General features: G+C 32.3%; 1 protein-coding gene across 1 annotated transcript in view; it reads right to left on the bottom strand.

The window, feature by feature from the left end:
- The window catches only part of LOC129233014 (elongation factor Tu, mitochondrial-like), a 91,398-nt gene that overhangs the window by 12,432 nt on the left and 65,090 nt on the right, over positions 1-13,876 (bottom strand). The window contains exon 9 of the mRNA XM_054867093.1: positions 9,572-9,723. Coding sequence (XP_054723068.1) covers positions 9,572-9,723 — 152 coding nt within the window. The remainder of the gene's footprint in view (positions 1-9,571; positions 9,724-13,876) is intronic.

Below are 13,876 nucleotides of genomic sequence, written 5' to 3'. Positions count from 1 at the left end.
TTTATTTTCAAGGTGGACCGGGCAAAGCCGGGCAACGCAGCTAGTGAGCTTATATGAGAAAGCTGCAAAATTTTAAAGCACTCGTGTTTTCATCAATTTATACCTGTTACTTTATATAACAGACTTGTTGGTTTTAAAATCAAAAAACGATCAGAATAAATGTGTATCCATTCAGGATTTCTTAAGTTTTTTTTAGGTCTTTTGTTGCAAAAATAAAACAAAACCAGAAGCACATTAATCTGTCTTCTGTGGATATGTATTTCAACATCATTGAAAAACCATTTTTGAAATATAAAATTCAAATTATAATTCATTGAGTTCAATTGTGTGCTACATTTATGTGCCATTTTGTACCTGGAACTTATTTTCTCGGCATTAAATATATTACCAAAATACATAAGTAAATGCAAGTAACAGCAAGCTTAAATGTATGTTTTAAATCACATAATACTTACAAAAAATAAATACACAAATAAATGGGGTTTAGTGGAAAATAGGGATATTTTAGCATGGTTCAAAGTACAATCAAATGCAAGTTCCTCAGATCATAGTTTATTTACTTCATACACATTCATAGAACAGTTTAGTGAAACATGAAAGTTTAATACTTAATACATCATCATACTTGCCAAACTTTGGAAAAGAAAAAAAAAAAGATTCCACTAAAGGTATATAGGTGATTTAACAGCAACATATTTCACAACAAAATTATTAAATTATGCTTTTAAATAACATAAATACTAAATTTAAAGTGAAAGGGGGATTTTTTGCAGATGCAAGCTAATTGATAGCAGCAAGAAAACCCAAAAATTCGCAAAGGAGAATCCAAATAATGAGTGAATTTGGTTCAAGTTTCGTACATTCCCCAGTCCCTACCAAAAAAGTCGCAACAAAAATTTCATTACTAATATCCCCCCCCAAAAAAATCAATATTTTATGAAAATAAAATATAAAATAAGTAGGCATAGGGTAGCTCATGTTAAAACAACTTCAAACTTCCAAAATAATTGAAATATATTCAAGATGCAAGTGGATTGAAATTGGCTGCAATTTTCGGCAAAGGACGTGATAATTTGAACATGCAATGTGGAAAGCTTCCAAAAGTAAACTTTTACTCACAGAGTAAAGTTTACTTTTGGAAGGAGAGAAATGTCCTACGGGATTGCGAGTGTAAAAGTGGCAACGTTTGTTCACTATTTCCAGAGGGCGCTGTATGTGCACCGCTCCCGACAATCGCAGCAGATCAATGTAAATGATCCTAAGTTTCTCATTGTTTTAGAGGCAGCTATTAAAGCAAAAAAAGAAAAAAAAAATTACTCGAAATTGGTTGTAATAAGGGGACAATATAATGGACGATGTACGGCTTTCGTCCACAGGAAGTTAGCGCAGTATTTTGATGGAAAAATTAATTTTATTTTTCATCACCAACTTGCCGAATTCGTCTGCTATTAATATTGCGCTGTGCGATGTTTTATTTTATACGAGTTGGAATGTTTCTATTCCTGTAAATAATTGACGAAATGAGAATGTAGTAGTAATTACGTAAATCCTTTTTTTAATTAGTTGTAAATTTCGTGACATGTTTCGAGAACTAATTAAAGCGAAATAATTTTTTGCTTTCACGACCTTCAACAGATAAAAATAAATGTTAGTGTTCCATTCACTTAACTTCAAGCTGATATTGATTATAATAATTTTATTCACGTGTTTACTCACTGCTTAAACAGATTGCATTTTTTTCGACAACCAAATGGAAAAAAAATCGACAAACCTCATTCATTCAAAAATATTATACCTTGGAACGCTTTTTTGAGATAGTTTGTGGGGTTTTCTGTTGAAAATAATCATGTGTATTTTTTAAATGAAAAAGGTTTCCCGATTTTTTTTCGATTTGGTTGTAGAAAAAAATGCAATAATAATAAAAAAAACAATGATAACAATTCTGTTTAAGCAGTGAGTAAACACGTGAATAAAATTATTACAATCAATATCAGCTTGAAAAGTGAATAGAACATTAACATTTATTTTTATCTGTTGAAGGTCGTGAAAGCAAAAAATTGTTTCGCTTTAATTAGTTCTCGAAGCATGTCACGAAATTTACAACTAATTAAAATGGTAGATAACAGAGTGGCAATGCAAGAGACATTAAGTTAAAAAAACCATTTATTGGTTTATGTTACATTTCAAAAATAAGACTATGCTCACTGAGCTGATAAATAAATAAAACTTATACATTTTTGAATCGGCGTCAATTTGACCGACAAACCATTAAACCAATTGAGCACACATCTCCAACACTAGAGTTCATGGTTATATACGTAGAAATACGACTACGCCACCTAGGTAATTTACATATTTCAGTTCGAATACCGTCATTCGGCCCCATCGGACTGAAAACTAAAAAATAAATAACAGAACATAACACAAATTATAACTGTTCACCATACAACATGGTCAAGAATTTTTTACGCCTTTGATTTGTAAACGGCTTCGTAAAATAATCTGCACAATTTTTATCTGTTGATACAAATTTCAACTGAAAATATTTTTCCTTTAATAAATCTCTAAAGAAATGATACTTAATGTCAATATGACGAGTTCGTTTGTTTTCGATTGGAGAGTTTGCAAAATCAATCGCAGCAGTATTATCACAAAATAAAAGCGATTCATCAAATTGAATGTCCAAATTCGAAAGTTCCCTGCAAATTCTCGTAAACCACAATATTTCTTTAGCTGCTTCTACGAGAGCAATGTATTCCGACTCCATCGAGCTAGTAGCCACACAATTTTGTTTAGCAGTTCGCCAATTAACTGGTACATTATCCAAAAATATTATGTTACCACTGATTGATTTTCTATCATTTAAACATTGTGCATGTGCTGCGTCAGAATAACAACTTAAACGAAATTTTCTAGCTCTAGCCAAATCTAATCCTAATGATTCTGTGTCTAAGACATAATTAAATAACTTAACTAAACTTTTCCAATGATCCATTAAAGGATTCTGTTGATATTGAGAAAGTACATTCACAGCATACATTATGTCCGGCCTTGTGCGAGTCGCTAAAAAAGCCAAACACCCTAACAAATTACGATAAGGCAAATTTAATGCAACTTGTTCATCCAAATTCTGATGATCCTTCGACAAAAATTCCTTTACCATAGGTAAACTTACAAAACTTCTATTAATCCAACTAAATCGTTCTTTTAAAATTTTAATATAACTTCTTTGATGTAAGATTAACTTATCATTCCGCTCGAATTCAATTCCTAACAATTTAGAAGTTTTACCTAAGTAATTTAAATCAAATTTTTGTTTCAATACATTTACAACATTGATAATATTTGATTTGCATTCACCAAATATAATTATATCGTCTACATAAACAAGTAACAAAATATTTTTACTCTTCAGCATGTAAACACAATTACACCAATTTAATTTAACAAATCCAAAAGAAAGTATAACTGCATCAAATGTTTGAAACCATGCCCTTCCAGATTGATGTAACCCATAAATAGCTTTATTAAGTTTGCAAACCCAATCTGGTCGTTTTGAATTTACAAAGCCTGGGGGCTGTTTCATATAAATTTCATGCTTTAAGTCCGCATATAAGTACGCACTTTTGACATCTAGCTGGACATCTTTCCATTTTAAAATTACTACAAATATTGTGAAAAATAAACGTATAAGGGATATGTCCAGTACTGGGGAGAATACTTCTTCGTACGTTTCAGACCCCTGTGAGTACCCAAGTGCGACCAACCTACTTTTGAAAGACTTTGTTTCACCTTTACAATTGAACTTTTTAGTGTACACCCACCTACAACCAATTATTTTTACATTTTTATCTGGTGGTGGTACTAAGTCGTAAACTTTACGTTTTTCCATAATTTCAAGTTCATGCTGCATTGAACGTTCCCAATCTGCAGATTCTAGACAGTTTCTCGCTTCAATTACATTTTTAGGAATAAAAACTAAATTGACCTCTACTTCGTCTAAATTTCCAGTTGGCTTAAAATTAAAAAATTCTTTATCAAATAATATGTTATTTGTTTTACAAAATTTCCTCACATTTTTGATACAATTGAACTTATGATTATCATTTTCAAGTTTGTAAAACACATCTATTCGCGAATTATCTTTTCTAGGCTGTTCGAAACGGATCCATTTCCCCTTTACTGGATTTTTCAATTTCGATCTTTTTCGATTTTCTGAATCACCTGTACTTTCACTTTCCGATTCTTCAGAAGTTTGTTCCCGACTAGATAAATCTTCTGACTTAAATTTTGATTGTGAATGTTTTAATTCAATTTTTTCACTCTCACTATCACTTGAACAATCCGATTCATAATCGTTAAGTTTTATTTTTACATTAGTAACATTCTTTAAAGGTACAGAGTTTTTATGCCCAGTATCGCGTCCATTGCTATTTTAGTCTCATCAAAGTTAACATGAATTGTCTCGATAACTTTACCATTAGAAGGAAAATAAATTCGATACCCCCTTGTGTTTACGGCATAACCAACCATAACACCCGGTTTTCCCTTAGGTGATAATTTATCCCTTTTTTGCTTAGGAATGTGAGCGTAAGCCAAACTACCAAATACTCTAAAATGTTTGACTGAAGGTACATTTCCATACCATAATTCAATAGGACTTTTGACTCTTTTCCCTACAGGAATTCGATTTCTTACATGAACGTAATGAAAAAGCGCTTCAAGCCAAAATTTCTTTGGTAACTTAGATTCGATTAACATTGCCCGAACGGCATCCATTGCGTAACCATTAAAGCTTTCGGCAAATGGATTCATTTCTGGCGTCATGATAACAGTTCTTTCATGTCTAATCCCTCTTTCTTCAAGAAATTTCCCAAATTCAATATGACAGAATTCAAGTCCGTTATCACTACGAACGCATTTTAATTTACAGTCAGATTGTTTTTCCGCTAATGAAATAAATAACTTAAACTTAGAAAACACCTCTGATTTTGCTTTTAAAGGATAGATCCACACACGACCTGAATATTCATCAATTATCGAAAGATAGTACACATACCCATTTTCTGTTTTAACAGGCGACTTTCCCCATACATCAGTGTGAACTCTTTCTAACACCTTTTGAGCCTTCACTGTGTTTGATTTTTTAAAAGATGAACGTTTAGATTTTGCTTCCTGACATACATCACAGATACTCTTATAAATTGGTATCTCTGGTAAATCCCTCACGGCCCCACTCTTTGAGATCTGGTTCAGTTTATGATAATTACAGTGTGCAAAACGTCTGTGCCAAAGTTCAATTTTCTCACTAGAAGTTACGTTTGCTGTAGGGTTTCTCAGACTATTTTCTTGCCAAATTGGTTCAATTTCATAGAATTGATCCCCTAATTTAAATTCAAACCACTTGCTACGATCCGCAGAATAAACGGTAGCTTTACCATTTCCACAAACAGTTTTATAACCATACTTATCTAGCATAAGTCCTGAAAATAAATTTCGCCTCAGATCTGGAGCATATAACACGTCTCTCAAATTAACTTCTACAAATTCCCCATCACATTTCACATGAAATTTTAACGTACCAACGCCTTTAATCGGCGCATGAGAATTTCTAGTTGCAACAGACATATTTTGTTCTTTAATTTCACGAAAGTCATTTAAATGAGTTTTATCGTTTACGAAGTGATTTGTGGCTCCAGAATCCAGGACAAAACCTGTTTTCAAGTCTTTTACAAATCCTACATTACAATCAGAATCTGAACATTTGTTATCATTTGATATTACACTCAGATTTACGTTAGATTCAGTAATGCAACCTTTAAAATTCGGTTTCAGACTTTTGTTCGATTTGTTTTTAGATTTAAATTTAAAACAATTTCGCTTTAAATGTCCATAAAGACCACATTCATGACATGGGCCTATTTTTAAAACATTATCTCGTTTTAAATTATTTTTCTCAAAAGTTAACTTTTGTGCGCTATTTTTACGGTTCTCATATTTTGTTACAAAAACAGAATTTTCATTTTTACCCTTGTCATAATCGATTAAATTTAACCTACTATTTTCTAGCAGCAAAGCTTCGGAGATTTTTTCAACAGTAAAATCTTTATCATCTACAGTATACAATTTCTGAACAATTCCATTAAATTCATCAGGCAAGTCTCTTATTAATTGAAAGCATATGTATAAATCATCTATTTTATGATTACTTTCATTACAACGAGTAGCAGATTGTTTAACCCTCCTAATAAACATTCCAATATTTTCATTTTCGGAATTAAACTTAATACGAAAAAATTCGTCTAAATTTCTCACCAATCTTGCTCGGGACTGCATGTCGAAATTGTCCTTCAGAACTTTCCACGCTTCGTGTGAGCTTTCTGTGTCATCAATAAGTTCTTGGTATCTTTCTTCCAAACAACTGTAGATCAGAGAATACGCTTTCTCGTCTAGTCGCTGAAACTTGGCCATTTCCTTCGGATCCTTTCCATCAGGTTTCACTGAATCTCCTGTAACAATTTGCCAGCTTCCAACTCCCATAAGCGCCGCCCTCATTTTAGCTGCCCAACGTCTGTATTCACATCCGTTGAATTTCTCAACCTTTATCCGGATGTCTTCCGTGTCTCCAGCGAAGTCAGCCATTTTCCTTTTTTGACAAAACGGCAATAAAAAGTTCCAAGTAGATGTTTTTACTCTCGTCAATCTACTACTTTTGTCTCTGCTCGAAGATAACTATTACTGCGTTGCAATGGCCCCATAACCATTGGTAGATAACAGAGTGGCAATGCAAGAGACATTAAGTTAAAAAAACCATTTATTGGTTTATGTTACATTTCAAAAATAAGACTATGCTCACTGAGCTGATAAATAAATAAAACTTATACATTTTTGAATCGGCGTCAATTTGACCGACAAACCATTAAACCAATTGAGCACACATCTCCAACACTAGAGTTCATGGTTATATACGTAGAAATACGACTACGCCACCTAGGTAATTTACATATTTCAGTTCGAATACCGTCATAAAAAAAGTATTTACGTAATTAATTCTACTACATTCTCATTTCGTCAATTATTTTCAGGAATAGAAACATTCCAACTCGTAAAAAATAAAACATCGCACAGCGCAATATTAATAGCAGACGAATTCGGCAAGTTGGAGATGAAAAATAAAATTAATTTTTCCACCAAAATACTGCGCAAACTTCCTGTGGACGAAAGCCGTACATCGTCCACTATATTGGCCCCTTATTACAACCAATTTCCAGCAGTTTTTTCTTTATTTTGCTTTAATAGCTGCCTCTAAAACAATGAGAAACTTAGCATCATTTACATTGATCTGATGCGATTGACGGGAGCGGTGCACATACAGCGCCCTCTGGGAAAAGTGAACAAACGTTGCCACTTCTGCATAGTAAAGATTTATCTCCTTCCCTTTAATCTCCCTGCTTTTACTAAATGAGTTATTGGAATTTTTTCTCCCATGACAATTGGCGGATGACTAGAAAAGGGCGCCATCTATTGAGAAAAAAGAGAAACTTTTCGATGATTGTTTGAAAAAACTGCGAAAACACGAGAAAATTGTAAAAAAGCGGGAAATCGGGAGATGGAAGCAAAAAAAGGGGGTCCCCCATTAAAAGAGTACAGTTGGCAAGTTTGTACAATTCAATCTTGCATAGGAGAAAACAAGGATTGCATTGTAGATAAAACGAGGGAGTGCCTTCGTGAGAATAATCATACATGGATTTTACTTTCTGAAAATCGCTAAATGATGGAGGTTTTCTGAAATTTATTAAAATCGGGAGAAACGTCAAATTCCTGGAAAAACCAGTAGAGTCAGTAGATATGGTGCTCGCCCAAGCGATAATGATTCCACACGAGGTTAGACCAGGGTTGGCCGGATTGGACCCAATTGGGTTGAACCCAATGGATTTTTTTGAAAAAACTCATTTAAAAAAACCCATTATTTTATCCACTTTTGGATTTTTTAAATTTTCTGAGAAATTTTTTAAAAAATTGATTAATTTAAATACTTTCACAATTTAAACTTATTTTTTAGTTGTTCTTTACCACAGGCAATGTACATAAAAAATGAATTTTGAACTTTAATAGTATTTCTTAACTTTTGAAGGCATTAAAAAAAAAATACTTCAAAGATTTTAAATAAATATATTAAATTTTTTTCTTTAACTGGTCAATAAATAACTCAAATTATCTTGACTTAGTCCTGTCCTGTCTGATTTTCAGAGGAAACTAATCTAGTTAAAAGGCTTTCATGTGAATTATTTTCTGCAAGCCAACACGTCACAAATCTCGAATAAACAAGGTATATTTTTTAGAAATCAACAGGTTTCTCAAACGGTCGACAGAAAACAGAATAGGATGTACAGTATTTTCATTATCTTACGAAAAAGTTTAATATTTGTTACTCTGTACACAGAAATAGAAAAATAGGCAACATAAAATTCAAAGAAATGTCTTGATTAAGGTGGAATTCACTAAAAAGGGATTTTCAAACTACTTGAGGTTCTACAGTAGTTTTGCATAACAAAATAGAATAAAGTAAAATGCAAAAAAAAAATCACAGTAATTAAAAACGAACAATAGATTTTATCACGCGAGAAGTAACTTTGCCTCAACTGTTGGTAATCATGGAAACTAAAAAATCTGAAACTTCACCATTCTTGGGGTTTTGTCGTCTTTTACTTTTCTTCAAAAAACTCTGAATTTTAACTAGTTTTCCAGCTTTTTTACCCCGAAACAATTTTTGCACTTTGTCCATATACATATGCTACAATATGTTACAAGTACTCCACATTTTCCCTAAAAAAAGACAAAAAAAAACCTCATTTCTTTTTTAAAAAACCTGGGTTTTTTTTGGGTTTTATTTAAAAAAACCCAAAAAATCCTGGGCTTTTTTTTAAACCCGAGTTTTTTTGGGTTTTATTTAAAAAAACCCAAAAAACCCTGGGCTTCTTTTTTTTATAAAAAAACCTGGGTTTTTTTGGGTTTTATTTAAAAAAACCAAAAAAAACCCTGGGCTTTTTTTTAAAAAAAAACCCGGGTTTTTTTAAACCCGAGTTTTTTTGGGTTTTATTTTAAAAAACCCAAAAAACCCTGGGCTTTTTTTTTTAAACCCGAGTTTTTTTGGGTTTTATTTTAAAAAACCCAAAAAACCCTGGGCTTTTTTTTTTTTAAAAAACCCGGGTTTTTTTTGGGTTTTATTTTTAAAAAACCCAAAAAATCCTGGGCTTTTTTAAAAAAAACCTGGGCTTTTTTTAAAAAAAAAAACCTGGGTTTTTTTTGGGTTTTATTTTAAAAAACCCAAAAAACCCTGGGCTTTTTTTTTTAACCTGAGTTTTTTTGGGTTTTATTTAAAAAAACCCAAAAAACCCTGGGCTTTTTTTTTAAACCTGAGTTTTTTTGGGTTTTATTTAAAAAAAACCCAAAAAACCCTGGGCTTTTTTTAAAAAACCCATTTTTTTTGGGTTTTATTTAAAAAAACCCAAAAAACCCTGGGCTTTTTTTTAAAAAACCCGGGTTTTTGCCAACCCCTGGTTAGACTCACCTGTGCTTCACAGAAGTCGTGTGCCTTCATGGTTCCAGGCTGACACAGGAACATTCCACGCCGAATCTCGTCCCTCTTGACACCCCTCAGCAAGGCACCCAATTGGTCGCCCGCCTGAGCCTCCTCCAATGTCTGCTTGAACATTTCAATGCCTAATTCGCACATTGAAAATAGAAAATGAATGTCTATGGTATATTATACAGTAGAAGACCGTTATAACACACACCTTGGGACCAAAGCTTTTGCGTTATATGGATCATTTTGCAAATTTTGAAACCAATACTCAGAATATATCTATAAATTAGCACTTCAGAATGAGTTTTATCTGCAACGAGTATTAAAGCACCACTATTACAATGAGTTGTTCACAAATAAATATGTTTCACAATCAAAATCCTGCACTTCTGCTAGCTTCATGGTTTGCATAACAGCTGTATTTTCAAGAGCCATCTGGTATTTTCTGTTTACTATGAGTACTCATTCTCAATTTAAAAGCTTTGAAATAAGATGGAAAGATGAAAAACTTTCAAAATTTAATTTCCCTAACCATTTTTATGTTTGAAAAGCAAAACAGAGGGATTTTTGAAACTTCAAAACCTATTGTTTACTTCTGAAAAGTAATGCGGTTTATAGAGAATTGCGTTATACAGGTTGGCGTTATAACGGTCTTCTACTGTACATCTCTTATATAATTAAAAACTGAGCGTATCTATGTATGTCCAAGCTTCTTCTCCCGAACAAGAGTGAACTGACAATCGAACCAGGTATCAATGGATTCGTCGTCTTCATGTTTGGCTATTCAACACAATCCTCCGATAATAATGAGCGGAGATATCCATTAAAAACTATTAATTATGAAGCATGGATTTCGACATAAAATCCCTATTTTTCGAAGGCTTTCCTCCATTCAAATGATTATTCGGTGCTTCATCTCCACTTTCCGCAACGATGCTTTTATTATAATTCATAGCGGTGAAGAAAATCATTGAGATGAAAGATCTGTTGCCATTTTTTTCCTCGAATATGAAGAGGTAAAATTCTGGGTTTTGTTTTGAGGCTTTTCCTGGAATCGGGGGATTTAAAATGTTTACATTTGGTTATTTTTCTGCAATCTGCCGGAAAATTTTATTGATTATCATTATTATTATCTTTTTTTTTTTTGTTCATGCCCGAATATTGAACACGCGTCACTTGACATAACTTTTATTTTCAAAGTGGACCGTGCAAAGCCGGGCAATGCAGTAGATTTAGGACGGACATAAACCATTTTTTTGTTTCAATCCAACACTGTTAATTTTCGTGCATATGTCAATCCATCTAGCGCCATATTTAGAAGTTGGGCTTTTAAGGTTCAACCCCCCCCCCCCCCCACACCAAAAAAAAAAAAAAAAATTTCAAAACTATTCCAAAAAATGCTTTTCATAAAAAATTAACATTAGTATTTCACAATTTATTTACTTTTTAATTTCATTTGAAAAAATGAAAGTAATGAATAAAACTCTTTCTAGTATATCCGCCCTGAATTCATCAGTGCATTATTTTACATATTACTATTAACCATCAGTTCCTTTCTCAAATAAACTACGAGGGACCAACAAACACTTTTAACATAAAACTTTCCTTACCAAAAAAAAAAAGTTTAAGGTGGGGAAAGCTACGAAACGTTTTGAAAACCGAGCTCGGAATCAGGTCCTTTTCATGGTATGCAATGTTGACTGCCGACAAAACAGTAAGTAAGAATCAAATGTCAAAAGGCAAAGTGCAATTTTGAAATCTAAAACTAATATATATGGATAATAACATTTCCTAAAGCAAGAATGTTTTCGCATTATACAGTAGAAGACAGTTATAACGCCGACCTATATAACGCAATTCTCTACAAAACGCACAACTTTTCAGAAGTAAACAATAGGTTTTGAAGTTACGTCTGTTTTGTTATGCAAACATAAAAATCGTTATTTTGAAATAGTTTCTCATTTTTCCATCTTAATTCAAAGCTTTTAAATTGAAAATTAGTACTTATAGTAAATAAAAAAATACCAGATGGCTCTTGAAAAGGCAGCTGCTATGCAAACCATGAAGCTAGCAGAAGTGCAGGATTTTGATTGTGAAACATATTTATTTGTGAATGACTCATTGTAATATTTTAGTGCTTTAATATTCGTTGCAGATAAAACTCATTCTGAAGTTCTAATATATAGATATATTCTGAATGTTAGTTTCAAAATGTGTGAAATGGTCTATATAACGCAAAAACCTGTATAACGCAAAAGCTCTGGTCCCAAGGTGTGCGTTATAACGGTCTTCTACTGTATTCCAGACACAGCACTCAAATCTTAAAGTTTTCAGTATTAACCATCACAACTTTCCAGGTGTACCAGTCATTCGTTATGTGTGACTAGTGATGTGGATCCGGTAAATACCCAGCGGGTAGGTAAATATTTTTTGGGTATTTACCCAAGGCCTGAGTAACTGAGAAGTGTGTATATATGTATGTATATATATATATATATATATATATATATATATATATATATATATATATATATATATATATATATATACAGTCGGCGCTCATTATAAGGACCACTCATTATAAAGACCAATCCATTATAACAACCAGTGGTAATATTCCCAACTTTGTTCCAATGAACTCTATGTTAATTTGCTTCCGGTATAACGACCGCTCTGCATGATCTAATCCAATACAGTGACCGAATTCAGCGAACACTCTTCCTGATGTTTTTTCCCATGATACTAATAATATGTAACATGAAATGACCTTCATTACCATTTACGGACTGGAAGAAGGCGAGGATTACAAAGTGGGTATCCTTACAGCTTTGCATCTTTCTAAATCAGCATGGAATTCAGAAAAGACCATCAAGAATTGCCTACACCATGCTGATTTTAAAAAGCAAAGGAAAAATGCTTAAATGATTTGTCAGGCAATCCAAGATAAAAATTCGGACGAAGAAGATGAAATGCTGTAAAAAATTTCTAAAAAAAAATGAAATTGGTGGAAGTGTTAAAATTTGACTGTTATGCTAAAATCAATTATGATTTAGAATGTGTCAAACACATGTCTGTCAGAAAATGAAGTACCTCTCGATATTGTGCACAAAAAGAAATTAATGTATCATGATCAGATGAAGAAGAAGAAATTGAGACCAAAGTTCCCAGTGTGAAAAATGTTTCAAATGCTCGAGAGACATTTTAGTGTTTCTTTGAAAAGCAAGAAAAACACTATTTATCATCTATAACTGAAATGGAAAATTATGTTTTGCAAAAATCACATGTGCTAAAAAGGAAAGCAACTCTTTCTGATTTTATCTTCAGAAAATAAATGATTTGTAAGTTCTGTTATACAATTTTTCTTATATTTTCTACTTAGAAATATTTTGTCATGATATTTTGCACCCATAATTAAAAATAAAAAATCCCATGGTAAAAAATAATTCGGGCATTGTACTGGAATCTTTAAAAAAGTGCCAATTGTATTGGAGCAACGGAACATGCATGATGCATGTGTATATTTTTTAAAAATTCTATCTCTTATAATGACCACTCATTATAAAGACCTTTTTCTCTGGCACGGAGATGGTCGTTATATCGAGCATCGACTGTATATATATATATATGTGTGTGTGTGTGTGTATATATATATATATATATATGAGATGCAGAATAGGCCTGAACACTTGAACTAGATTTGGAGGAAATTTCTGCAAAAGATATAGGGGTAAATAAATAGTAATAATAAATTGAGCTACATTTCGTTACATTTTGATGTCATGCAGAGACACATTCCTGGAAGGCTAAGACATAAGAGACTAAGACCTTAAAAAATTTATTTTTGCTTTTAATTGTAGCCAGTTAAGCTTTTAATTTTTGTAGAATGGCTTTTTATGTCTGAAATTTGGCTATCAACATTGATTAGGTGGCATATCCAACACATTTAATGTGAATATCATATTAGATTGCTAAGTTGTTTCACATGATAATTCTTTAAAAATGTGATCAAAATACAATTTTTGGGCAAAAATTTATTGTTTTGTATATGGTTGGTTATATATATATATATATATATTGTTACAAATTCTGTAAATAGTAATTATTGTAGTAACGTAACCTGTAAATAGTTTCCCGTAATGAATATACAGCCCCTGTACATTCGGTTGAAGTATATGGTCCCCCTATTTTTCATTGATAAGATTCTTGAATGAATAAAAAGAAGAAATAAAATAACGGTCTACGATTTTCGAGAAGCATTTGGAATGTTGTGGAATATTTGAGAGTTCTCTT

The sequence above is a fragment of the Uloborus diversus genome, unplaced genomic scaffold (assembly GCF_026930045.1).
Source record: "Uloborus diversus isolate 005 unplaced genomic scaffold, Udiv.v.3.1 scaffold_15, whole genome shotgun sequence".
NCBI classification, from domain to species: domain Eukaryota; kingdom Metazoa; phylum Arthropoda; class Arachnida; order Araneae; family Uloboridae; genus Uloborus; species Uloborus diversus.
This window is presented reverse-complemented; position numbering and strand designations above follow the sequence as displayed.